The sequence below is a fragment of the Schistocerca americana genome, chromosome 1, assembly GCF_021461395.2.
Source record: "Schistocerca americana isolate TAMUIC-IGC-003095 chromosome 1, iqSchAmer2.1, whole genome shotgun sequence".
Classification (NCBI taxonomy): Eukaryota; Metazoa; Arthropoda; class Insecta; order Orthoptera; family Acrididae; genus Schistocerca; species Schistocerca americana.
The window spans coordinates 235,593,762-235,619,334 of NC_060119.1; the positions used below are offsets into that span (position 1 = coordinate 235,593,762).

At 38.8% G+C, this 25,573-nt stretch overlaps 1 protein-coding gene across 1 annotated transcript; it reads left to right on the forward strand.

The window, feature by feature from the left end:
• The first annotated feature begins 174 nt into the window (after positions 1-174).
• Positions 175-25,573, forward strand: LOC124621657 (exonuclease 3'-5' domain-containing protein 2). Its single transcript, XM_047147161.1, has 7 exons — positions 175-564; positions 632-788; positions 3,471-4,063; positions 11,537-11,739; positions 19,177-19,319; positions 19,499-19,689; positions 25,182-25,573. Exons 1-7 carry the CDS (start codon positions 371-373, stop codon positions 25,465-25,467), a joined length of 1,767 nt encoding a protein of 588 aa, XP_047003117.1. The 5' UTR covers positions 175-370; the 3' UTR covers positions 25,468-25,573.

Below are 25,573 nucleotides of genomic sequence, written 5' to 3' on the forward strand. Positions count from 1 at the left end.
CTTTTAGTTTTATGCAATGTAAAGTTAATGTTATCTGTTAAATAGCTGATTTGTCATTTTATGAGGATAATATATAATTTTCGAACTCCTGAACTATTGTACATATTTGTAGGTTTTTCTATCTTTTAAAATTCTTTGATAAAAGCACAAAGACACGTGGATAAAGGTCAAAGAAAATCTGTGACAGCGCAGCGTTATTGTTTGGTGTTTGGGTTCTGTTGTACAATAATAATAGGGGTGTATGTATTCTTATGGTAGCAATGCTATTATCAATGGGTTAAGTGCCCTAATGGGCATGTATTGAAAAAGAAATCCCAGACCCTAAATTAATTTGTTTGCACGAGACACGAAGAGATCTCTCTTTGTCAGAATGTCTGATCGTAATAAATATTTGATTTCTGGCATTGTTTGTGCCACTGTAGGAGTAAGCGTAATTTTTGCGTTTAGGAGATTAAGATACCGGAGATTAAAAACAAATATACTCCACAGTCAACAATGGAAAAAGAATATCATTGTAGTGGACTCCTTAGAAAGATGTGCGCCGGTTATTGACAGCATAAAAGAGTAAGTACAAGATGTTGGGGATAGTGCATTGTGAAGTGTTCCTCATTGTAACTGATCGACCTTCCAGGAAATGCCAGACGCTTAAAGTTCTTGGGTTTGATTGTGAGTGGGTAACAAGCGAGAAAAAGTCACATCCAGTAGCGCTTCTTCAGTTAGCATCGTCGGACGGGTTTTGTGCTCTGTTCAGGCTTTGCAAAATTAAATGTGTTCCAGACGACTTGAAGGTAGGCAACTTGTTACATGCAATGTGTACTTCATAAGATTCATAAGAAAAAAAATGTCTTTCCTTGGAATGCGTGTCGTGAAGCTTAGCTTTATTGCCGTTTGTGCTTTCTTGATGTTCATTGACTTGCTCAGCACGATAAACAATAAATTTTTATACACAGCAACTGTTTCCAAACGTTGTATTATTGAAGCAATGTTTTTATCCTCATTATATATTTAGGTTTCTTTCCGGTCTTAAACAGTTATGCTACACTTTTGAAGTACTGTCTATCAGTGTCAATTCTTTGTGTGGGCCCTACGTATTAAAGAATTCGTAATGTCATTTTGCTGCAGAGCAAATCGGAGGTTGTGCCTTCTAAGTAGTACACTGAACGAATTCCTGCATGTATTATATATTAAAAGCCATGGTTCATAGTACCATAGTTAAAATAGTATTTCTGAAAGAATAAAATTGCCATCACATAACTTGTATAGGAATTGGGCATTACGTCGTACAGAGTTTGTATCAATAATTACCTCGTGTTAAGAAAAAATTCTTAATGAAGAGCTGTTGACAGAGGGGGTGGCGCTCACAGTCGTTCGCATTCTTCGCAAATAACTTGTCAAGTAACGTATCCCACTATGAGAGACAGCGACAGTGACAATAGAAAATTGTAGATTAACAAAACTGACATACAAATGTAAAAATACAGAAGTCTCGTTATTCACTCAGTATAAATATGGGTTCTCTACGTTATGCAGTTAAGTAGAATGACGGTGTGCACGAATTTCTTCGATTTTACTCCTGTGATCATATGATTTTTTTATGGTTTTTAGTAATTCACTGCAGGAGCGCCGATTTTCTGTGATGTTTTAAAAAACCATTTTTGTGATGCAGGTATCATTCATTGCAGGTACTGACGACAGTGCTCCTCATGCCAGGTGTTACTGTTGGTCTCATTAAGGATATTAGCAATATGTTTCCACACAGAACTCTAGGTGACAAATTTTATTCACAAGGTACAGCATGAAAACCATGATTATTTGAGCCAATAAGGTTTCCTCAGTACAAGCATATTTAAAATGTGCCTTTAAATGGCTACATCACGTAACAGGTTTCCATTCATACACTCCTCCCCAAAATATCTGGAGTTAAAACACTAGGAGCTACTAACTGCATGGAAACTATTGCTGCGTGAGAAATGAAAGTACATCACTATCATTCATGTTCTTGAGTATTCATCAAATTTGTTTAACATCTGATATAAACACTTATTGATACTTTGTAGAGAAGAATTCTGACCACTCCTATAAGGTCAAGTGAAAAGTGTGGTACCATGTTTTTGAGTTGTGTGTGTGGATTTTTTTGGTATTGAGGACTTTGTTTGAGCTATATACGTCAAGCAAAATGTAAAGTTCCTAGGGTTTTCATTTTTGTAGCATTGTGTTGAATGTTGAGCACCTTTCGTGCTTGATTTTTGTTTTGGGATGGTGCTGTCATTGGTATTGTAGCACATTTGGCTTTTCCCCACCCCAAACTCCCTGTTCCCCATGGTTGGCCCTCACCATATTGCACATGCTGGAAATAGGGATACCCACTATCTTGATGATATCACACATCAAAGCAGACAGGTGGAATCAGGATTTTCAGTATTGCACATTCCTTGCTGCATATACATTTTGTGTTAATAACTTAGGTGTTTCACCTTGTATAATAAAAGCTCCAACCAAATAAGAAAAATTCCAATAAAGTAGAGAAATAAGATAATCTATGAATAAGATATTTTTTCACATAAGCACATCATAAAATAATGTGTTTTTTGGTTTTTATTTTATGATTATTTTTTTTTAACAATAGAGAAATGTGAATTTTTTATGGCAGCTGTATTGTTCATCAGTAACTTCCTTTTCTTCCCAAAAACAAAATGATTCTTTGCAACAGAGTTTTGGTAGATGCTAATAACTGTAATTTATGACTGTGATCTCCAGAAATGACTATTGTTATAATAAAATATTGCTTTAAAATATTTTGCAAGTTCAAGCTTTTGTTTGATTAATAAAAATATTTGAGTGGTGAATTTTTGATAAAGCTGTGGAATTTGTTCTGTGATTTTTTTCCAAGCACTATTTGTAACATAGTTTTCTTCCTTACATTTGGATCCCTGTCAGAACAATAAAGTTCTGTACTTTCAGTAGTGATTTTCTGACATAATGCAGATCATGCACTTCTCTCCAGCAACATTGGCAAATAAAGTTTGTTTTTATTCTCATTTCCAGACAGTCATACAAGTAATACTATGTTCATGATTTACGGAAATCTTTTTGTATATTTATAAAGGATTATTGACGTTTTGGTTCTCTCTCAAACCGTGTGTAAAGCCTCTGATACAGTGACCTTATTCTTCTTTTCGTCTGTGAATGGGTCACTTAGGACCTAGCAAAATCAATGCTTGTCATTCCTTTCAACCCAGCATTGTTTCATGTGCTGTGGGTGAATGTATTTCATACTAGTTTAAGACCAGTACTGTTCAATGAACTTTTCTGTGAGATAATAAAATGAAGTTCTTAACTTGTGAAATCATTTCTTGGCCACGGTTTTCTGTGTGTAAACATAATGTAATGTATAGTGTAGAAATTATCTTGTATGGGGTGCAGAGAGCCATTAGGTGTCTGCAACTTACAAAGCACTTTTCTTTTTCCAGGTCATTCTCGAAGACAGCCGCATTTTGAAAGTAGGTGTAGCTCCTACTGATGATGCAAAATACCTCTTTCGAGACTATGGAGTGTCAGTGCGGGGCTGTTTGGACTTGAGGCATTTGCTTGCAGCAAAGGGCCTTACAATATCAGGCGGCCTTGCAGGCCTGGCAGAGAACATACTGGGTGTTCACTTGAATAAAGACTGGAAAATTCGTTGCAGTGATTGGGAGCGTGATCACCTTACTCAAGAACAATGTGAATATGCAGCACTTGATGCTTTAGCTGCATATGAAATTTTCATCGATATTGCCAGACCATCAGGATGGTTTCAGAGTGGACATGATGCTGATAATGTATCAAAGATAACTGAATCATGTCAGCGTTACTTAGATATCAAATACAAGAGTAGAAAGCATGGTACAGCAGTGGAGAAAGATGCTGGTGTTAATGGAGCTTTTTGTGCTGTTAAAGAGGTCAAGAAATTTAAGCAGTCATCTAGAGCGCATTATACTCGAAGTCGACCTCTGTATGATAACTGTTACTTACAAGCACCAGATGGAGAAATTCTTTGCACCTGTGATAATAGCAAGGCCAAATGGTAATTAATTTTTACTTTGATATAATGATGTCTGAAGTGTATGATAATATTTAGAAGGAAAATAGTTTTCTTTTAATTTATCTTGTTTTCTTTGTATATTTAATGTATGTAAAATTTACAGGTATTTCTGTATATGCCATGTCATTAGACATGGAAAAGAAAACAAAACAAAAAAAAAAAATGTTGTTGAAGAATACAAGACAAGAAAAGTTTTTACATTTGTGATGGGGTTGCCCTCAGTCAGTCCCTCTAACCTGCATCTATATGCATACTCCACAAACCACCATATGGTACGTGGCTGAGGATACCTTGTACCATTTACTAGTCACTTCTTGCCCTGTTTCACTTGCATGTAGAGTGAGGAAAAATGACTGTCTGTATGAGCTCAAATTTCTCTTTTCTTCACAGTTCTTACTTGAAATGTATGTTGGTGGCAGTAGAATTGTTCTGCAATATCTTTCAAAGACTATTGCTCTTAATTTTTCTTGTCAGTGTATTGTGAAAAGACTGTCATAACCACTCCCCCCCCCCCCACACACACACACACACACACACACACACACACACCCACACCAGGGGGAATCTGCTCTGAATTCACAAAGCATCTCAGTAATTCTCGTGTATTGATAATGAAACTTTATAAAGAAGGAACTTGTTTTGAAAGCCAAATAATTGTGAAGTTTTAAATTCTTGATTTTGTGTGGTTTACTGCCAATTATCTCTGTACATTGAAGGCTGTAAATGCTCCTTCATGTTTGCCTTAAATGTGCCTATTCTTCTTTAAATGATCCATGTAAATCAAAACCCAAAAGTGCATCCAAGGATGGAAACATCGATTAAATGTACAGTATGATATAATCTACAATTAATGGTGTGACATAAAACAATATAGGCATATTCATTTAAAGAATATGCTACATGCCTACATGAAGAACTATGAGAAATCTTTGCGCAACATTGGCGCCACATTTGTTTAAAGCGGTCGGGCCAGATAAGAAAATTAATTATTCAGCAATATATGGATTATTTTACATAGAATTGTAGTAGTATCTTTCTTGCACATGTTTGGTACCGTGAATTGGTTTTGATCCATCATTTAATCCCAGAATTGAAGCAGTGGGTGGTACCAGATAGACAAAGTAGGTTCTATCTGCAGTTAAGAACAGTACTTGACAATACACTTGCCTAGGAAAGTGCTTTGATGGTGGGGTTTAAAAACTGATTAAATGGCTTGTCAACATTATTCACTTCCTTTGGCACATTCTGATTTCCATATATTCCTGTGATTAAGAAGTTTGTGGCTCAATAATTTTCTGAGTCCAGTGACAAAGTTATGGCAGCTGTGAGTGAGTACTTACCAGCCCTTCCAGTATATACTTGCTGTAAAGGGGGAGGGGGGGCAGGACACAGTGCATTGACCAAAATGTAGACTACATTGAAAAATGAGTACAGGTTTACCTCTTAAAATGCTTTCATTGTTCCATTGATACCTTATCACATCATACATCCCAGTTTTTACCTGTGGATCTGAAACATGGACTGCAAGGAGAAAACATGGGGATCCCAGTTTTTACCTGTGGATCTGAAACGTGGACTGCGAGGAGAAAACATGAGGATCCAAGTAGCTGACCTGAAGTTTGTTGGAAGCACAGCTTGTGGTTTCTTAACAAAGTCAGTAAAAGTGCAAGATACAAAATCTGTATACATACTCTCAATATTATAACCAGAATGACCATGACCAACTGGAAGTGCAGAGAAGATAAAACAAGGCTGTGAAACCCTCAACCTATTGTTATTGAAAGAGATATCATAATATGCCATTTTAAACGTTTTATTCATGTATTTAGTCCCTTAAATGATTCTAATAATTTTATAGTAACAACGTACTCTGGAGTGAGCTTCTTTATGTTTATATTATGTTAATTGTAAACGTGACATAAACAAAGAACTATTAGTTAGGCCACCTTTGTAGTATGCAGCTTATCTGGCGAGGCAGGCCTGCTTTCCGACGAAAGCAGACAGTTGAGTACAAACTCAAATTGTAACTGCTTCTGAATGTGTATTTACTAACAGCTTCAATTCCCATCACCAGTTTTAATAATTTCAAACAACTTATTAGTTGTAATAATGAAGTACAATGTATTCAATATTTGAATGTTTCGTTTCTCAGCAATACAATAATTTGTTGGTATAATATGATAAGCAATTTTGCATACGTGGTAAAGTGGGTCCATGATGAATGAGCGGAATTTACTGTAGTACTTCTATGAAGTTCCTTAGTTTAAGTAGAAATTCTTTTCCGTTTTGGAAACAGAGATGTAGTTCTTCCCAATTATGCAGATAAAGAGCAATAGGGTGGGGGGGGGGGGGGTGATCCATGCTCATGCTAAATAGTGAAAACCTCACGGAACTTGGCAATACTTCTAGCTGGGAACTGGCTTTGTTGAACCCAGCATTCCCAAGCTGGTGGCTGGTGTGCACAGCTAGTCACCTATATCCACAGCAGCAAAGTGGTGAAACTTTGTGTATCGTGGGGAGTAGGTAAATTGGCTGGAAAAAATGCAATGAACTCTCAATGTCAGATGTTTGATATGTGCTGATGGACTCGACAGTTTAGCTGGTAACTTCTGGGGAATCTACCATACCTCATTTGTATCTGTCTGTACCAAACATCATGAGTACCTGTCTATGTGATATATATTTGTGTAACTGCTTGTGTAAGATCTGTGAAGGAGGAGGATTCCCTGTGGCACAAAGTGATTGTTCCATCCTTTTTTTAAATCTTGATCAGCCTGTCTCATATAACAGATCTGCCATTGTACTTCGGGTGTACTTATTTTCACTTAACGGATTTCAGAGGATTATAATATGGTTTGAGATCAGCTGAAATTATTTTAAACATCAAATAATTTGTGCTGTATTGCAAAACTTTCATGTTATCCTAAAGTAGTTGTAAAATGTTACAGATAATTCGGTATATATCAAGTTTATGGACAGTGTACAAAAATGTGGCAATTCTGTTTTTCCATGGAAGAATTTAAGTTTTCTGCTTTATACTGAATAGTAGCCATTTTCTTTACTTGGTGAAAAGTTTACTCACACAGGATACTGTCACACTTGACACAGTTCACGAGGGTAGCTATCTGTTAATGAGTAGAAGAAATGAAAATAGTATATAATAAAGTGACACGGATCCCCAGTAAGAAACAGTGGAATGGTTCATTTGTTAGATATCAGTAGCCAATGTTTGGCATATAACGAACACGTGAAATATTTCCATTAGAAATAATTGAACTTAATGTGGAATTCCTTTTGGCTGATCTACTGCAACCAAAGAAAGATGGCCCTTTTCATGTCACTCCACACATTGGTCACAAGCACATCATCAACAGGTTGAACATACACAAATGTCTTTAAATGCCCCTACAGCCATAAACCCAAAGGATTCAAGTCTGCTGAAGGGGGAGGCTATGCTGTAGGACCTCCTTGACCACTCCATCACCCACAAAACATTGTGATGAGGTGCTGTCACACAGTATGTAGGAAACATGGTGGTGCTCTGTTGTGCATAAACGACAGCTATCTTTCTGCAAGGGCAACATTCTGCAGTACTGTTTGTTGGTATGTGTGGTAAAGTGTATGGTCCTACGAGCCTATCATTGACAATTCCTGTCCATGCGTAGATACTGAAGTGTTCGTGTTCCCTGTGATTGCTTGAGGATTTGCATCTGCCAACATGTGTGTATTGTGGTTATTTACTGTGCCATCTCCTTAGAACCCTGCACCATCTGTAATATTACGTATTACTTGTCACGAGAAAATAACCCACATGTCAACAGATATCAGTATAATTCGGACATATAATTATGGGAACTTTTATTCTAGTTTTGACCAATACTACCTCATGCAGGAATATTTGCCCCCCCCCCCCCCCCCCTCTCTCTCTCTCTCTCTCTCTCTCTCTCTCTCTCTCTCTCTCTCTCTCTCTCTCTTTCCTTCCTTCTTTCTTTCTTTCTTTTTGCGTGTGTGTGTGTGTGTGGGGGGGGGGGGCTTCAACAAATGGAATTAAAAATTAGAGAAGAAGCATTAGGTCAGATTATGAGTAGGAGGACAGAGAAACATAATCGCTGATTTGCATTTATCCTATTCAACATATATTTAGAAGTAGTAAATGACTGTCTTTGGGAAAAAGGAGACGTGACACTGATGGACATGAGAATAGAGGAAGAGATGGTGGTACAGGAAAGCAATTTTAAGTATGAGGGACAGTTCACAAATAATGCACTTTTTTTTTTACTTATACATTTATTTTATTTCAATATCTCTACAGTCCTTCAATATAGTGTTCCTACTTCTCTATGACTGAATCCCATGTCTCAGAAGCTCTATTATTCCATCCAGGACATCATTTCTGTTCCGACTTCTGTTCATCTGTCAAATGGCCCAGTTAACAGTGGTACACAGCTCTTCAACAGAAAGATAACGACATCCACACATGGGGTTATCCAGCTTTGGGAACAAGTTGAAGCCTAGTGGACCCACGTCCAGGCTGTAGTTGGAGGAACAGCACTTCCCAATAATTTTTGTGCAGTTTTTGGGCTAAATCATTGCACATACATGGGCGATAATTGTCATGGGAAATGAATGGCCCAGCCTTCAACAACAGGTCGGGTTTTGTACATTTTTATGCACATGTTTTGCATGAATTTATGGTAATACACTGCTATGATACTTGTTCCACATGGGACTCTGTCTGTCATGATGATTTTTTGGTGATTGCAAGCAGAAATCATCATTTACTTGTGCTTTGATTGATTGTGTTGAAATTTTTTGGGATGTGGAGAATCTGAAACTCTCCTCTCACTGGACTGTGAATGAAACTCTACTTCAGAGTCTCTGATCAAATTTCATCAATAGCAACAGTTCAACACAAAATACTTGATCTTTGTGGTCGAATCATTGTCTGAGGAAGGTTGCAATGTCCAGTCATTTCTGCTTCTCTTGAGCAGTCAAAACAGTGCGGGACCCATCTCGTAGAAATTTTTCTCTTCTTCAAATCATTTGTCAGAATACAGAATACTGAGATTGTGAGAATTCTCCTGGCTTCAGAGAGTTCTTTGCAAGTCACACTTTGATCTTCTCCAAGAGCATGGACCACAAGTTTCACACTTTGTTTATCTGTTCATGTTTTTGACCTTCCGGGTATTGGATTATCGTTTATGCTTATATGACTTAAATGACCACCATAAAAATGATTAACCTAATGTGAAACTGTACTACGGTTCACTATAAACTCATCACAAATTTCACTGAGCGTTCTGTAGATTTCTGCTGGGTTTTTGTTCTGTAAAGTTTTGCTCTTGATGTACCGCTTCTGGCCTTCAACAGTCACAGTACCAGAGACTCCTGCAAGGTGCATTTGTAACTCTTGTCAGTTCTATCTTAGATACACAGTGAAAAAATAGAGAAAAGTGCTTCTTCCTCGATTTCCCAACTATATCTGATGTAAATTTTTGTTGATGCAGCAAACAGTCCACAGTAATACCACCATGTGCAATATTTATGAAATGCCCCTCAGATTTGGGATACAGAATAAAAAGTGCAACTAAGAAGTAAAAACGAAAATGGCAATGACAAAGCCAGTTTTTAATGGACAAAAGAAAATATTCACTGAATCCACAAATAAGCAGGTGAAACGTCATCACCCAAAATATGTGAAGAATAGTGAATAGCTTTTTGAAATGTGGCTGTATAGGAAAGTAGATGATGTGAATTGGAAAGTGAAATAGTATGGTTAAAAAGAGCTATTAGTTAAAGACAAATAATAAAAAAATTACAAGAATAAAAGTAAATTGATTTCTGACAGTTGATGAAAACAGAATGTGTTAGATGAATTGATGAATTAATTGCAGTAACACAATAGAATACGAAGTTCAGCTTCAAGAGTGGTGTAGCGAAGGCAGCAGAGGAGCAACTAGCCAGAGACATAAGGCCCATAGAAATCCTTGGATAACACATAAGATATTGAACATAGTTGACAAAAGAAGAAATTCAAAAACTTAGCAGCTGACACAGGCAAAAGGGAATGCAGACATCTAAAATGCGAGACTGATAAAAGTAGCAAAATGAGAAGCAGTAATGACTAGGGGGAAAATCCAAAGCTGTAAAGTATGCATGATTATGGGAAAGATAGATACTGTCTACATGAAAATTAAACAGACTTTACAAGAGAGGGAAACAGCTGTTTGAATATTCGTAGCTCAGATGAAAACTCAGTACTAAGCAAAGAAGAGAATGCTGAAAGATGGAAGCAATATATCAGAGGGCTGTACAAAGGGAACAAACCCAAACATCAAGTTCTGTAAAGGAAGGACGAATTAGATGATGAGGGATTGATTGTGTGATAGTGAGCAAATATTTTACAAAGCACTAAAAATGCAAGGTATCTGGAGTAGATGACATTATCCTCAGAATCCTTTGGAGAATGTACCATGACAAAACTATTCATGTTTATGTTCAAGATATATGAGAAAGGCATAACACCCTCAGATTTCAAGAAGAATGTAATAATTCTAGTGCCAAAGAAGACAGGTGCTGACAAGTGTGAATGTTACTGAGCCATTGGTTTAATTAGACACAAATGCAAAATACTTCCACAACTATTTGCAGTCGTCTTGAGAAAGGCCTGTTTGAGTTGTAGAGAAATGTAGGAATACACAAGGCAGTACCAACCTTCTGATTTTTCTTTGAAGAAAGGTTGAAGGCAGTGAAACTTGTCTTTTTAGCATTTGTAGATTTAAAGAAAGCATCTGACAATTTTGACTGGAGTGTACTCTTGGACAACTGCACAAAAAAGTTCTGTGTGCTATCTGTCATGCAATGGATGCTCCGGCAGTAGACAGTGGCACATCTTTGGTGGTGTTCCAGTGATGCACCAACACCTGAGCCTTTCTGTGCAGATGTCAAATGTAAGTAACTAATTCAGTTCTCTTTGGACACAGTGTATCTCATGCCCTCAATTATAGTGTCATTTTATGCCATATATACTGCAGTTTCTTGAAGCAAATAACCACATCTATACAGGTTTGTCCATCTTTGTTAATACTCTTAACTTGATAATAAAGTGGATGTACTGCTTTCTACCAGAAGAAAAATAATTAGCACTTGTCTTTAATACTTTATACTGTATGCACATCCAGTATGGTGATTCAGCAGATACTCTGAATGTATTTTGTTCACTCACTCAAAAATTAGAATTACTTTTTGCAAATAACAATGTACCTGCAACACATTGGAGAGTAGAGATTCTGGATGGCACTGTTTGCGTGAAATATTGTGCAATACTTGAGAAATCAAATCTCGGATGCTTCAAAATTTTTGCTAGAATATGTAATATTATGAAAGTTGTAGAAGATAATTGTGGGTTAATCTTGTGATAAATCTAACATTCTAAACAATTTTTTTCCCTTTAAGGTACATACAGAACAATCTTGGTGATCTGATTACCGAGGACCCATTCACTGTAAGGTTGCGATTTGAACCTTCAGGCAGAGCCGTGGGAGAAGTGGGAAGTTACTACACCCAAGTAAAAGACAACTGTTGTGTTGTTTGTGGTCGTACAGAGTCATATTTGAGAAAAAATATTATTCCTCGTGAATACAGGAAATACTTCCCAGGTAGGTGCCCTTAATTCATTTGTATACTTTTAAAATTATACGTTGTCTCCAGTGCGCCACTGAACTGGAACGTCATCCACTTGGTATTCTGCTTTTCATTGTGTTTTTCCTGTGTAATAGCTGCTTTAGTGTTTGATTGTCGCAGGCCTTAAATTCACACTGTATATTTCCTAAACTGGATTCAACTGCAGTGTTATGAAACATCAGATGTCTTGCATGCTAATTCCTGCTGAATGACAAGATCTGAGACCAAAAAACTGCAGATAGTAACAAAAAGAGGGTTGCAGATGTTGCCAATCATTTTCTAACTATGATGGTTGAAGTGAAAAGGATAGATCATGTAAAGTGCACAATTTATTTTCCCATTACAATTACTGAAGAGCATTTTAAATGTGTCATATTGTGTTGCTGACTGCCAGCTTTGCCAGTTGGCATTGTTTTAGTTAAGGAGAGGACATGAAGGGGAAATTCTCAATGTGTGTGATACCTTTTGACAAGATAATTGGGAACAGAAATAGAAAAAAAAGACCTTGTAGAACATATAAAACAAAAATTTCCAGAAAAAATCAGGAAATGAAAATCGTTGATAAAATGACATTGGAAATCAGAAACTGGTGGAGGGCAGGTACAGTGAATAGTATAATCTCCTTTATCTGTGGCCATATTTCCTGTATTTGAATCAATGGTAAATTTATTGTTAGTGTGTTCATCCATTCTGTCACAGGAAACATTAACTTAAAAAACTGTAAAAATATGAGACAGTATCATTGGTCAGTACTTATGTTTAGGAGACAAAGTTTTTAGCACTGCTGATGAATGCACACATATAAAAGTACACAAAATGGAAAAATTAGTTCCTCACTCAGGAAGAAAAGAGGAATAGGCCAGGAAAAGTTAAAAAATAAAAGTTGCTTACCCTGATCTGATTATGATAGGACCCCACCTGTTGTGGGATGAGGGGAAGCAAAGGTAAAGGGGAGCTGTCAAAGAGTCAAAGGCAGTATGTTTGTTACCACAGTTTCAGCTTCAGTCCACAGATAGTGACAAGTGTGACAAGTAAGAATATGTTAAGAGGAAGAGAAATTGAATGAAGAGTGCAATTAAGAACTACAAGGACAGGGAGGTGGGAGAAAATATCAATTTGGGGGGGAGCAGAATGAAGGTGAAGAAGTTAAAAGCAATCAACAAAGTAATTAAATAAGATGCAATAAGTAAGACATTAAAAAGCTAATAATAAAAATTAACGTTAAAAGAAAGTGATAACGGAGAAGAGAGGGTGTTGTATGTTAATGGAGGTTAACTCCAGGAGGGAGTTGTGATGCCAGGATATGTTGAAAGGGGATGCGAGGATATGTTGTAGGGCCAGTCCCCATCTCCAGAATTCAGGCAAACTGGTATTTGGTGGGAAGGTCCAGATAGCCCTTGTAATGTAGCAGGCATTCAAATCTTTTGAGTCATGGTATAGAGCATGTTCAGCAACTGGGTGGCTCCAGGGCAGACAGTTGGTTTATGCCATCTATGTGCTCATCCAGTTTAAAACACTTTGCACTGAACACATGTTAGTGTGGTGTTGCAAATTGCCCATCCCATGAAAGTGAACATGTATTGGTTGCAAATCGTGTGGTGTCACATATTGCGCATCCCTTGAAATTACAGTGGTCATTGGTGGTGGGGCTGGAGTGAATGATAGTGAGTGGGTGTGTGGGGCAGGTTTTGCTTTGGGAAGAACCTATAGGAAGGAGTGTTGGTCTGGGAATATCATATGGCTTTACAACGAGGCTGGGAGGGCAGGAAAATATGACAGTGATTGAGTGGGATGATATTACAGAGAGAGAATCTCATTTCATTGGTAGACTAGAGAAAGTCATATCCTTGGTGGAGCAATGTAACGTGTTGAGTCATTCAAGGCCTGAGTGGTAATAGTACTTTATGATGGGAGGGGGTGGGGAGCTGCTTCTTAGCTTTTTGGAAGTGGGAGCTATGGTAATCAAAAAATGATAGAAGAATGCAACCTATGATATTTGTTTGTTTCTGAATAAGATCTGTGGAGTAGTTTGGGGGGGGGGGGGGGGTCATACATACAGGTATTTAGGGAGTTGGTAATGGAACAGATACGTTCACTGTGGATGCCTAAGCTGTAGGATAGGAAATGTCTGATGTCTGAATTATGATGGCTGTCAAAAAGTAGGTATTGCTCCTTATTTGATGCTTTTTTGTGGACCGAGCATGAATTTGGACTTCAGTGAGTTGGGGATCAATGTCAAATAAGTGGTTTTAGATTTGTAAAAGAACCAGGTGAAATGGAGCTGGTAAAAGTTAAGCTTACTGTACCCTGTGTTGAGGGCAGCACCCAGAAATTAAAATCCCAGGTAGACGGTGAATAGCCAGTTTATTGAAACAGACATGAACTCGTCTCTTTCCTCAACTTCGATTTACACCACAAAAATGAAAGTTCGCTATTTAGTCTGTTTCAGCAAAGAGGTACACAATATACCTTCAATTGACAGAAGGACCAAACTCAATAACAGAAGTTCAAGTTCTGGTTTCACCAGGAATTGAAATTTTCATATCACAACACAGCAATGGTCCAAACACCAATCTCTACAATTGTCCACACTCCAGAGCCCAAGTCTCAGTGTAGCTCGAATATGACTACTGCATCTGGCAAAGAGTGCAGGCAGGGAAAAGAGAGTGCGGAGAACAGGTTGCATGACAATTCTAGGCAGGTTTCTGAACTAGAGAAAAGTGACAGTGGTCGGCACTTGCCTGAGAGAGCTAATCTGGAAGAATAGGTCTGGCCTAGATGTGGTAGTGGCGTCAGAATACTACTGGATTGGTTTGCTCACTTGTGACTTCATGGAAGAAAGTAGGCCCACAAGGACCGTAGTGACCTCTTCTGATGAGCCAGCTGTCACCTGCTGGTCAGGCATGTGCTTAAAGATTCTGTTCTGGTGCTTGCTGACGTGGCCCGTGCAGCTAGCAGCATAGGCCACCTGTAGTGCCCTGTTGTTATGCAAGTGGGAAGGGACTCCAGCATAGCAAATATGTTACACAAAGTGGAAGAGTTTTTCTCTACCAAGAGCCCAGACCACACAAATGTCATCAATAAATCTACACCAAGCCATCAGGGTGCCAAGCTACTGTATCTCAAGAACTCTCTCTTCCATACAACCCATATTAAAAAAAAAAAAAAAAAAAAATACATTAGGACAGCAACTCCCCCCTCTTGTCCCCCAGCCCCCTTCTGATTTGTTTGTAGGTCTGTCACTCAAAGGTAAGGTAGTTACGGGTAAGGATGAATTCTAGGGCACAGAGGCCATGAGTATGTGGGATGGTTGTGTAGAGTGAGGTTGCTTCAGTAGTGAAAAGGAGAATTTCCAATGGGAGAAGGGTGGCAATGGATTGGAGACATTCCAGGAAGTGATTGATATTGCTTATGCAGCATAGGAGGCACCGTGTGACAGGTTGGAGGTGCTGGTCAGCCAGGGCTGAGATGCATTCTGTGGAGCTACTTTGGAATGGCCAGGATAGTTATTTTTTTATATTTTGGGAAATAGGCAGAAAGTGGGGGTGCGTGGATGAGGAGGGACAAGGACTTCTAAGGAACCAGTTGTGAGTTGTCACGGGGAACCCTGAGTCCCCAATCCATACCCCCCTTCAGCTCCAAGAATATACTAAATGTTGTAAGTTGATGGTCATACTGTTCTTCCTTCATGGTCAATGGTTGAAAGTTTTTTAACACCTCAGCTTATTTGTGTACTTTTGTTGTTGTTGTTGTTGTTGTTGTTGTGGTCTTCAGTCCTGAGACTGGTTTGATGCAGCTCTCCATGCTACTCTATCCTGTGGAAGCTTCTTCATCTCCCAGTACCTACTGCAACCTACATCCTTCTGAATCTGCATGGTGTATTCATCTCTTGGTCTCCCTCTACGATTTTTACCCTCCACGCTGCCCTCCAATACTAAATTGGTGATCCCTTGATGCCTCAGAACATGTCCTACCAACTGATCCCTTCTTCTAGTCAAGTTGTGCCACAAACTTCTCTTCTCCCCAATCTTATTCAACACCTCCTCATTAGTTATCTGATCTACCCATCTAATCCTCAGCATTTTTCTGTAGCACCACATTTCGAAAGCTTCTATTCTCTTCTTGTCTAAACTATTTATCGTCTACGTTTCACTTCCATACATCGCTACACTCCATACAAATACTTTCAGAAACGACTTCCTAACACTTAAATCTATACTCGATGTTAACAAATTCCTCTTCTTCAGAAACGCTTTCCTTCCCATTGCCAGTCTACATTTTATATCCTCTCTACTTCGACCATAATCAATTATTTTGCTCCCCAAATAGCAAAACTCCTTTACTACTTCAAGTGTCTCATTTCCTAATCTAATTCCCTCAGCATCACCCGACTTAATTCGACTACATTCCATTATCCTCGTTTTGCTTTTGTTGATGTTCATCTTATATCCTCCCTTCAAGACACTATCCATTCCGTTCAACTGCTCTTCCAAGTCCTTTGCTGTCTCTGACAGAATTACAATGTCATCGGCGAACCTCAAAGTTATTTCCTCTCCATGGATTTTAATACCTACTCCGAATTTTTCCTTTGTTTCCTTCACTGCTTGCTCAATATACAGATTGAATAACATCGGGGAGAGGCTACAACCCTGTCTCACTCCCTTCCCAACCACTGCTTCCCTTTCATGCCCCTCAACTCTTATAACTGCCATCTGGTTTCTATACAAATTGTAAATAGCCTTTCGCTCCCTATATTTCACCCCTGCCACCTTCAGAATTTGAAAGAGAGTATTCCAGTCAACATTGTCAAAAGCTTTCTCTAAGTCTACAAATGCTAGAAACGTAGGTTTGCCTTTCCTTAATCTAGCTTCTAAGATAAGCCGTAGGGTCAGTATTGCCTCACGTGTTCCAATATTTGTACAGAATCCCAACTGATCTTCCCCAAGGTCGGCTTCTACTAGTTTTTCCATTCTTCTGTAAAGAATTTGCGTTAGTATTTTGCAGCCGTGACTTATTAAACTGATAGTTTGGTAATTTTCACATCTGTCAATGCCTGCTTTCTTTGGGATTGGGATTATTGTATTCTTCTTGAAGTCTGAGGGTATTTCGCCTGTCTCATACATATTGCTCACCAGATGGTAGAGTTTTGTCAGGACTGGCTCTCCCAAGGCCGCCAGTAGTTCTAATGGAATGTTGTCGACTCCTGGGGCCTTGTTTCGACTCAGGTCTTTCAGTGCTCTGTCGAACTCTACACTCAGTATCATATCTCCCATTTCATCTTCATCTACATCCTCTTCCATTTCCATAATATTGTCCTCAAGTATATCACCCTTGTATAGACCCTCTATATACTCCTTCTACCTTTCTGCTTTCCCTTCTTTGGTTAGAACTGGGTTTACATCTGAGCTCTTGATATTCATACAAGTGGTTCTCTTTTCTCCTAAGGTCTCTTTAATTTTCCTGTAGGCAGTATCTATCTTACCCCTAGTGAGATAAGCCTCTACATCCTTACATTTATCCTCTAGCCATCCCTGCTTAGCCATTTTGCACTTCCTGTCGATCTCATTTTTGAGACATTTGTATTCCTTTTTGCCTGCTTCATTTACTGCGTTTTTATATTTTCTCCTTTCATCAATTAAATTCAATATTTCTTCTGTTACCCAAGGATTTCTACTAGCCCTCGTCTTTTTACCTACTTGATTGTCTGCTGCCTTCACTATTTCATCCCTCAAAGCTACCCATTCTTCTTCTACTGTATTTCTTTCCCCCATTCCTGTCATTTGTTCCCTTACGCTCTCCCTGAAACTCTGTACAACCTCTGGTTTAGTCAGTTTATCCAGGTCCCATCTCCTTAAATTCCCACCATTTTGCAGTTTTAATCTACAGTTCATAACTAATAGATTGTGGTCAGAGTCCACATCTGCCCCTGGAAATGTCTTACAATTTAGAACCTGGTTCCTAAATCTCTGTCTTACCATTATATAATCTATCTGAAATCTGTCAGTATCTCCATGCTTCTTCCATGTATACAACCTTCTTCTATGATTCTTGAACCAAGTGTTAGCTATGATTAAGTTATGCTCTGTGCAAAATTCTACCAGACTGCTTCCTCTTTCATTTCTTACCCCCAATCCATATTCACCTACTACGTTTCCTTCTCTCCCTTTTCCTACTACCGAATTCCAGTCACCCATGACTATTAAATTTTCTTCTCCCTTCACTATCTGAATAATTTCTTTTATTTCATCATACATTTCTTCAATTTCTTCGTCATCTGCAGAGCTAGTTGGCATATAAACTTGTACTGCTGTAGTAGGCGTGGGCTTCGTGTCTATCTTGGCCACAATAATGCGTTCACTATGTTGTTTGTAGTAGCTTACCTGCATTCCTATTTTTTTTATTCATTATTAAACCTACTCTTGCATTACCCCTATTTGACTTTGTATTTATAACCCTGTATTCGCCTGACCAAAAGTCTTGATCCTCCTGCCACCGAACTTCACTAATTCCCACTATATCTAACTTTAACCTATCCATTTCCCTTTTTAAATTTTCTAACCTACCTGCCCAATTAAGGGATCTGACATTCCACGCTCCGATCCGTAGAACGCCAGTTTTCTTTCTCCTGATAACGCCGTCCTCTTGAGTAGTCCGCGCCCGGAGATCCGAATGGGGGACTATTTTACCTCCGGAATATTTTACCCAAGAGGACGCCATCATCATTAACCATACAGTAAAGCTGCATCCCCTCGGGAAAAATTACGGCTGTAGGTTCCCCTTGCTTTCAGCCGTTCGCAGTACCAGCACAGCAAGGCCGTTTTGGTTAGTGTTACAAGGCCAGATCAGTCAATCATCCAGACTGTTGCCCCTGCAACTACTGAAAAGGCTGCTGCCCCTCTTCAGGAACCACATGTTTGTCTGGCCTCTCAACAGATACCCCTCCGTTGTGGTTGCACCTACGGTACGGCTATCTGTATTGCTGAGGCACGCAAGCCTCCCCACCAATGGCAAGGTCCATGGTTCATGGGGGGGGGGGGGGGGGAGGTGTACTTTTAGTGATTATGAAACATTGTCTTCACAACATGAACATGTCCATTTTTCTATCTTCAGTACAGCTAATGTTCTGCTGTGGAGACAATGTAAGAAATTATAATTTTATTTACTTTTTACAGTAGGAAAGGCAGTTGATGGATATTTATTTGTTGACAGTTGGAATGTGGACACAAAGGAAAATATATCTACCACATCATGGTCACAGCTGAAACAAGCAGTTGACATCGAATCAACACAAAGTATTTTTTAGAGATATAATCCAGACCACTTCCATATGTTTAATACCATATACCCAAGTCTTTTGTTTGTTTTTGCAACTAGAATGTATGACCATATTTCATCTGATGTTTTCTTTGCAGCTGTAATGAAAGATCACACATCACATGATGTTTTATTGCTCTGTTGGGAGTGCCATCAACTCAGCAATTGGCATGACTTGTCCCTTAGAACAACACTTGCAAAAAAATGTGATGCCCCAATAGGGACAAAAGAGAACTTGAAGGTAAACACCTATAAGATGTATAAAATTAGCACTATTTTTGAGAGAATAACTATGTACAAGTATCCATATCAAAAGTGGTAAAAACTGTATTTTTGACTTCACTTGTTTATGAATGGGACAGTGCTGAAAGAGAAATCTGAAATGAGTCCAAAAAGTAAAAGATGTCATTTTTTTTATAGACCTATAATATTCCTGGATTGAAAGAAGTTCGTTCTGCAGCAGTAGCTCTGCTAAGAAATGGAGATAAAATTCCGCCAGCACGCAAAGAAGAGATTAAGAAGAAAATTTTAAATTATTTTCAAGAGAGAGGTGAAAATAATGTGGAACTGACTCCAGAAATGTTGGAGGAGGCATCTGTTGTTGAAACTTGGTAACTATATACTTCAGTTATTAATAAGTACTGTGTTCATTGTATATGAGGTGTATTCAAAAAGTAACTAGAATTTCATAACTTAACGTATTGAATTAGTCTGATTTGCATGATTTTTTCATTGTTTTATTGATGAAGATGTCTGAAAACTATGTGTACTGTGTCAGCCATATCAGATGTTTAATCTGTTTCCAGCTGTCAAAAAGGTTAGATTGATGTGGTAGACACGGTGATTACTTATTTTATGTAAATGGATCAGAGAATTTGTGTTAAATGTGCAGCACAATTTTAATAATGTTAAATATTCCTTTTGGTGACTGCTTGGTGTAAAAACGAGGTTTATGAGTTATACAAGCGTTTCAAAGAAGGTTGTGAATATTCTGAAAAGTCACGAGTATCTGGATGCCCCATCACATCATCAGCCAATGAAATCATGAAAATATAAAAGAAATGATTATGAATGATCACCAAATTTCAATTGGATAAGTCTCTGATGATGATGATGAAGTATCAGTGGCCTCATGCCCAAATTTTTTTTTATTTTTTTTTTATGCTAATTCTAAAATGTAATTGTTGTATTGGAGGGCAGCATGGAGGGTAAAAATCGTAGAGGGAGACCAAGAGATGAATACACCAAGCAGATTCAGAAGGATGTAGGTTGCAGTAGGTACTGGGAGATGAAGAAGCTCGCACAGGATAGAGTAGCATGGAGAGCTGCATCAAACCAGTCTCAGGACTGAAGACCACAACAACAACAATTTCAAACAAAAACAACGGTGAATGTGAGGTGCTCAGGAGTTGCTAGCTGACTGAAACATGTCAAGATAGGTGATGAAACATAAGTTTATAAGTGTGACATCAAAACTAAGGCTCAGGTAACCCAGTGGAAGCATGCTTAGTTTAAAGTTATTTTTTCACTGTCCTGTAATACATTGCACCAGCCACAATGCAGCTCCACTGCGAATACTCTCATTGAACACTGGATGAGTTGGTTGACATGTGATAAGCAGCTGGAACTCTACCTGACTAATATCATATGATTGGCAGCTGCTGCGAATTGGTGAGTTGGGAGAGCTCCTGAGAGTCAATACTATCTTCTCCTGTGGATCCTGCCACCTCTTCTGCAGGAAGTATGAGATGTGTTGGTACTCATCCGTTTTAGTTTGAGTGGCATGTCAATGGTCGATGTAGGCGTCCTGTACAGGGTAGGTGGGGACCGGGGAGGACTCATGGTGTTAAAGCAATCCCACTGACCGACAAGTTCGAGGAGCTGTCTTTCACTGAAACTGAGCCAGTGGGACACACTTCATCAGTTTTGGGGAAATCTGTTTTGTCCTGTGTCTATTGGAGGCAAATGCAGAGGGAGGGGCATGTGATCAGCACACCGCTCTCCCAACAATTGTCTGTTTGCATGATCAGCACTACCACTTCTTAATCAAGTAGCTCCTCAGTTGGTCTCAAAGGAGCTGAGTGCAACATGCTTGCCAACAGCACTTGACAGACACGGTAGGTGACCCATCCAAGGTCGATAGCACTTGACTTTGGTGATTTGATGGAGACAGTGTTATCACTGTGGCAAGGCTGTTAGTATATTAAGCTTCAGTGACACACACACACACACACACACACACACACACACACACACACACACACACAGAGAGAGAGAGAGAGAGAGAGTGCTAGAGCTGCAGTACCATTTCCTAGTGTGAGACAGAACTACCTTTCAAAAATGTGAAAGAATCTTTAGAAGGGAATTAAGCCGAAGGTTCCCTTGCATTATTTGTTTCCAGCCCTTGTGGGATCACGTCAGGTTATCACTAAAGTGATTTGTGCAAAAGTAAATTCACAGACAGTGATATTGACAGAAAACTTCATCTACATAGAGCAATGTGTAGGGGAGCCATGAAACATGTACTAAAGTCTTGAAACTTCCTGGCAGATTAAAACTGTGTGCCGGCCGAGACTCGAACTCGGGACCTTTGCCTCCGCGGGCAAGTGCTCTACCAATTGAGCTACCCAAGCACGACTCACGCCCCGTCCTCACAGCTTTACTTCTGCCAGTGCCTCGTCTCCTACCTTCCAAACTTTACAGAAGCTCTCCTGCCAGGAAGTTTCATATCAGCGCACACTCTGCTGCAGAGCGAAAATCTCATTCTGGAAACATCCCCAAGGCTGTGGCTAAGCCATGTCTCCACAATATCCTTTATTTCAGGAGTGCTAGTTCTGCAAGGTTCGCAGGAGAGCTTCTGTAAAGTTTGGAAGGTAGGAGACGAGGTACTGGCGGAAGTAAAGCTGTGAGGACGGGGTGTGAGTCGTGCTTGGGTAGCTCAGTTGGTAGAGCACTTGCCCGCGAAAGGCAAAGGTCCCGAGTTCAAGTCTCGATCCGGCACACAGTTTTAATCTGCCAGGAAGTTTCATATCAGTGCACACTCTGCTGCAGAGTGAAAATCTCATTCTGGAAACATCCCCAAGGCTGTGGCTAAGCCATGTCTCCGCAATATCCTTTCTTTCAGGAGTGCTAGTTCTGCAAGGTTCGCAGGAGAGCTTCTGTAAAGTTTGGAAGGTAGGAGACGTGGTACTGGCAGAAGTAAAGCTGTGAGGACGGGGCGTGAGCTGTGCTTGGGTAGCTCAGTTGGTAGAGCACTTGCCCGCAAAAGGCAAATGTCCCAAGTTCAAGTCTCGGTCCGGCACACAGTTTTAATCTGCCAGGAAGTTTCATATCAGCGCACACTCCGATGCAGAGTGAAAATCTCATTATGTACTAATGTCTTGCTTTGTGGAAATTTGTGTCAAGATATTGGTGACAGCATGTACAGCATTCGAACTGATGAATTAACAGACATTAGTGTGACAAAATGTTTAGGAATAATAGTAATACATTACAAGGCTGCAACCAATACAATCATTTTAACATTTTTTCTTAAATTAGGTGACCTTGAGCATTGTAATGCACAGTCTATTGTAACAGCAATTAGAGAGATGCTTGAAGAATTAAAATTACATCTAAAGCAAGCTGCAGGGTATAGGCATACACAATGTGAATGTAATGGTTGGTGTTATCAATGGTGTCCATTAAATTAAAAAAAAAAAACATTCTGCTTTTGATTCTTATGAAATATGTACGGCTAGTGTTACTGTGGTTGAAGGGGAATGAGTTTTTAGTCAGATGAACATTATTAAAATTAAAGTTAGAAATGGAGTGAAATCCGACTTAATGAATTCGAGCAGGAATGAGAAGGAAGAAACAATGTTGCCACAGTTATGAACTGCCAAAAGAAGTGATAAGGCAAATTGGAACTGTTACGCCTATAAAGCATTTGAATGTACTTCATCCGCTACTATCTCTGCCTTTGGCGGTGAGCCTTTTGTCGAGAAAGACATTGATGATCCGAGCTGTTATTTTCTCTTACATAACTTCACCGTGATGTATTTCATAATACAATTCTATTTTTAAATGCAAAGAAAAAATTGGATTGTTTCATATTTTTGTTTACTCAATATACTCAGTGCTCAAAAAGATTATTGTCTAATGACTCTGTTAAATGCACCAAAAAAATCTAGTGGTCCCTATTGGTTCGAATAAGCTTTTTAGTGGTAAATCACATTTCACTGTTGGCAACACTGCCACGTGACCCATGTTTATGTTTCGTAATTTTGCTGTTCTCCCTTCGCTTATAGCGCTCATGTTAGATGAAAACAAAACAAATTTCTTTGGCTGGGAGCTCTCAAATGAATTAAGATACATTCACATAATTATGGAAGACAAAAATGTGTTGTTATCTTATATTGTGGTTAAAATGGGAGCTACCATAGTTTGAGATTTTGTGTGGGTTCTGACAGGGACCTCATCATGCCCTGGAATCTTGTTTAGTTTCTCAGTGCCTCACTCTGTCAGTAATGCTTTCTGTTGGTGCCCAAGAAAATTGTGTTACACCTCCATAAGAGAAAAAATTAATGTATGGAAATGTATGAGATAAGTATACAATTTGATACTGATGTGTAAATAAAACAATGGAAACTCCACATAGGAATATCAACAATGTGGGAAGAGATAGAGTGCTACTTACTGTAAAGAAGACACATTAAGTTGCAGACAGGCACAATTAAAAGACACTTACACAAAGCCTGCAGCCACAGCCTTCATCAGCTAAAGAGAATCAGGGAAACACACACCATTCTTACACACAAGCAAGCACACCTCATGCACACATGACCACCAACTCCTGCAGCTCAGGCTAGGGCCTGCTTGTGTGCATGAATGGTGTGCTTCTCTTTTGCTGATGAAGGTTGAAGCTTTGTGTAAGTGTCTTTTAATTGTGCCTGTCTGCAATTTAAGGTGTCTTTTCCTACAGTGTTAATAAGTAAATAAGTTTAACAAAAGGAGGTACAACAATTAGGTAGGATAAATTTTCCAATAATTCATAATTTGAATCCCTTATTTTTCCCCATAGCTAAAGCATGCTTTGTCCCAATGAAAGGCTCTCTTCCTACAGTCCTCGTCTCTCTCTAGTAATTTATGCATCACGTTGGCTTGCAAACTTGCATAGTATTTATCATTTAGAACAAAGCAATGGAACTATAGGAAACACACACACACTCATAGGTGCATAATTTTGGGATATCCTAGACAGCAACAAGCTGTTGCGCATTTCAAACATCAACCTGTAATTGTATTACGTAGTTGTGTAGTAAGTTTATAATTATATATATAATTTGTTGTTGTCTTGGAACATCTCTCAATTACATTGCAATCTGTGTATGTTTGTTTTCATTGCTTTGTTCTAAGGTTAAAAATCTGACCACATTCCAAGCGGAACAGGTCCTATTTAATGTTTTCAGTATTATGATTGTGGCAGTTTTTTGTTCTTCACTTCCATTGCATGAATTGGTCACAGATTTCTCTGTTAACTGAGATATATCTGGGGAAAATATTACTTAATTATTCTGTTGTAACATATTAATTGTCATTCTGTTTAAGAATAGCAATGTTACAAAAAGGATAGATTGTAACACACCATGTAATGGAGATGTTAAGTCGCAGATAGGCACAACAAAAAGAATGTCAAACACTCAAGCTTTCAGCCAGAAAGGCCTTCATTGGAATTAGACCCCCCTCCAACCGCTCACACACACACACACACACACACACACACATGTATGTGGGTTGCATTTGTGCAAGTATGTGTGTATGTTGTGTAATTCCAATGAAGGCCTGTTTGGCCAAAAACTTACGTGTCTGGCAGTCTTTTTGTTGTGCCTATCTGCGACTCAATATGTCTGCTATATGGTGTGTAGCAATCTTTCCTTTTCATGATATTGTCGTTATTCCATCCTGTATTTTCCACTTAACAATGGTTTATTATGCCAAATTATGTAGTAACTTCCTTTTTTAGATTGATGTCATGAATTAAAAAAACTCATTACATTAACACATTTCCATTTGTAGATATACTCTTGCAAATGTTATGGTAATTACATTATATTAATTTCAGTGTACTTAACCAAGACTACCAGCCACATGGACAGAAAGTGGTTGAATTTTTTAAGCAAGATGGTATGGGCGGCTTGGTGCAGTTAGAAAGAATGTGGCGAGAACACTTTCTTGAAACAATGCAACCCAAGTACCTACCACCATTGTGGTCTGTGTCACACAATCATCACCGACTAGCCCAGCGAGCTGAACAGAACAGGGTTTTACCTCATGAGTTAGATATTGCTGGTCTTGGACACATTACAATCAAAGATTCACAGAAGAGATGTGAAGATCCAAGTGGTTGACTTTATTTGATGTTTTCACTGAATGCACTAAAGCATTTATTCTGTTAATTATTTGTTTTGTTATTTTGTAAGGAGACAAATATATATATTTATTTTTCCTTCCAGA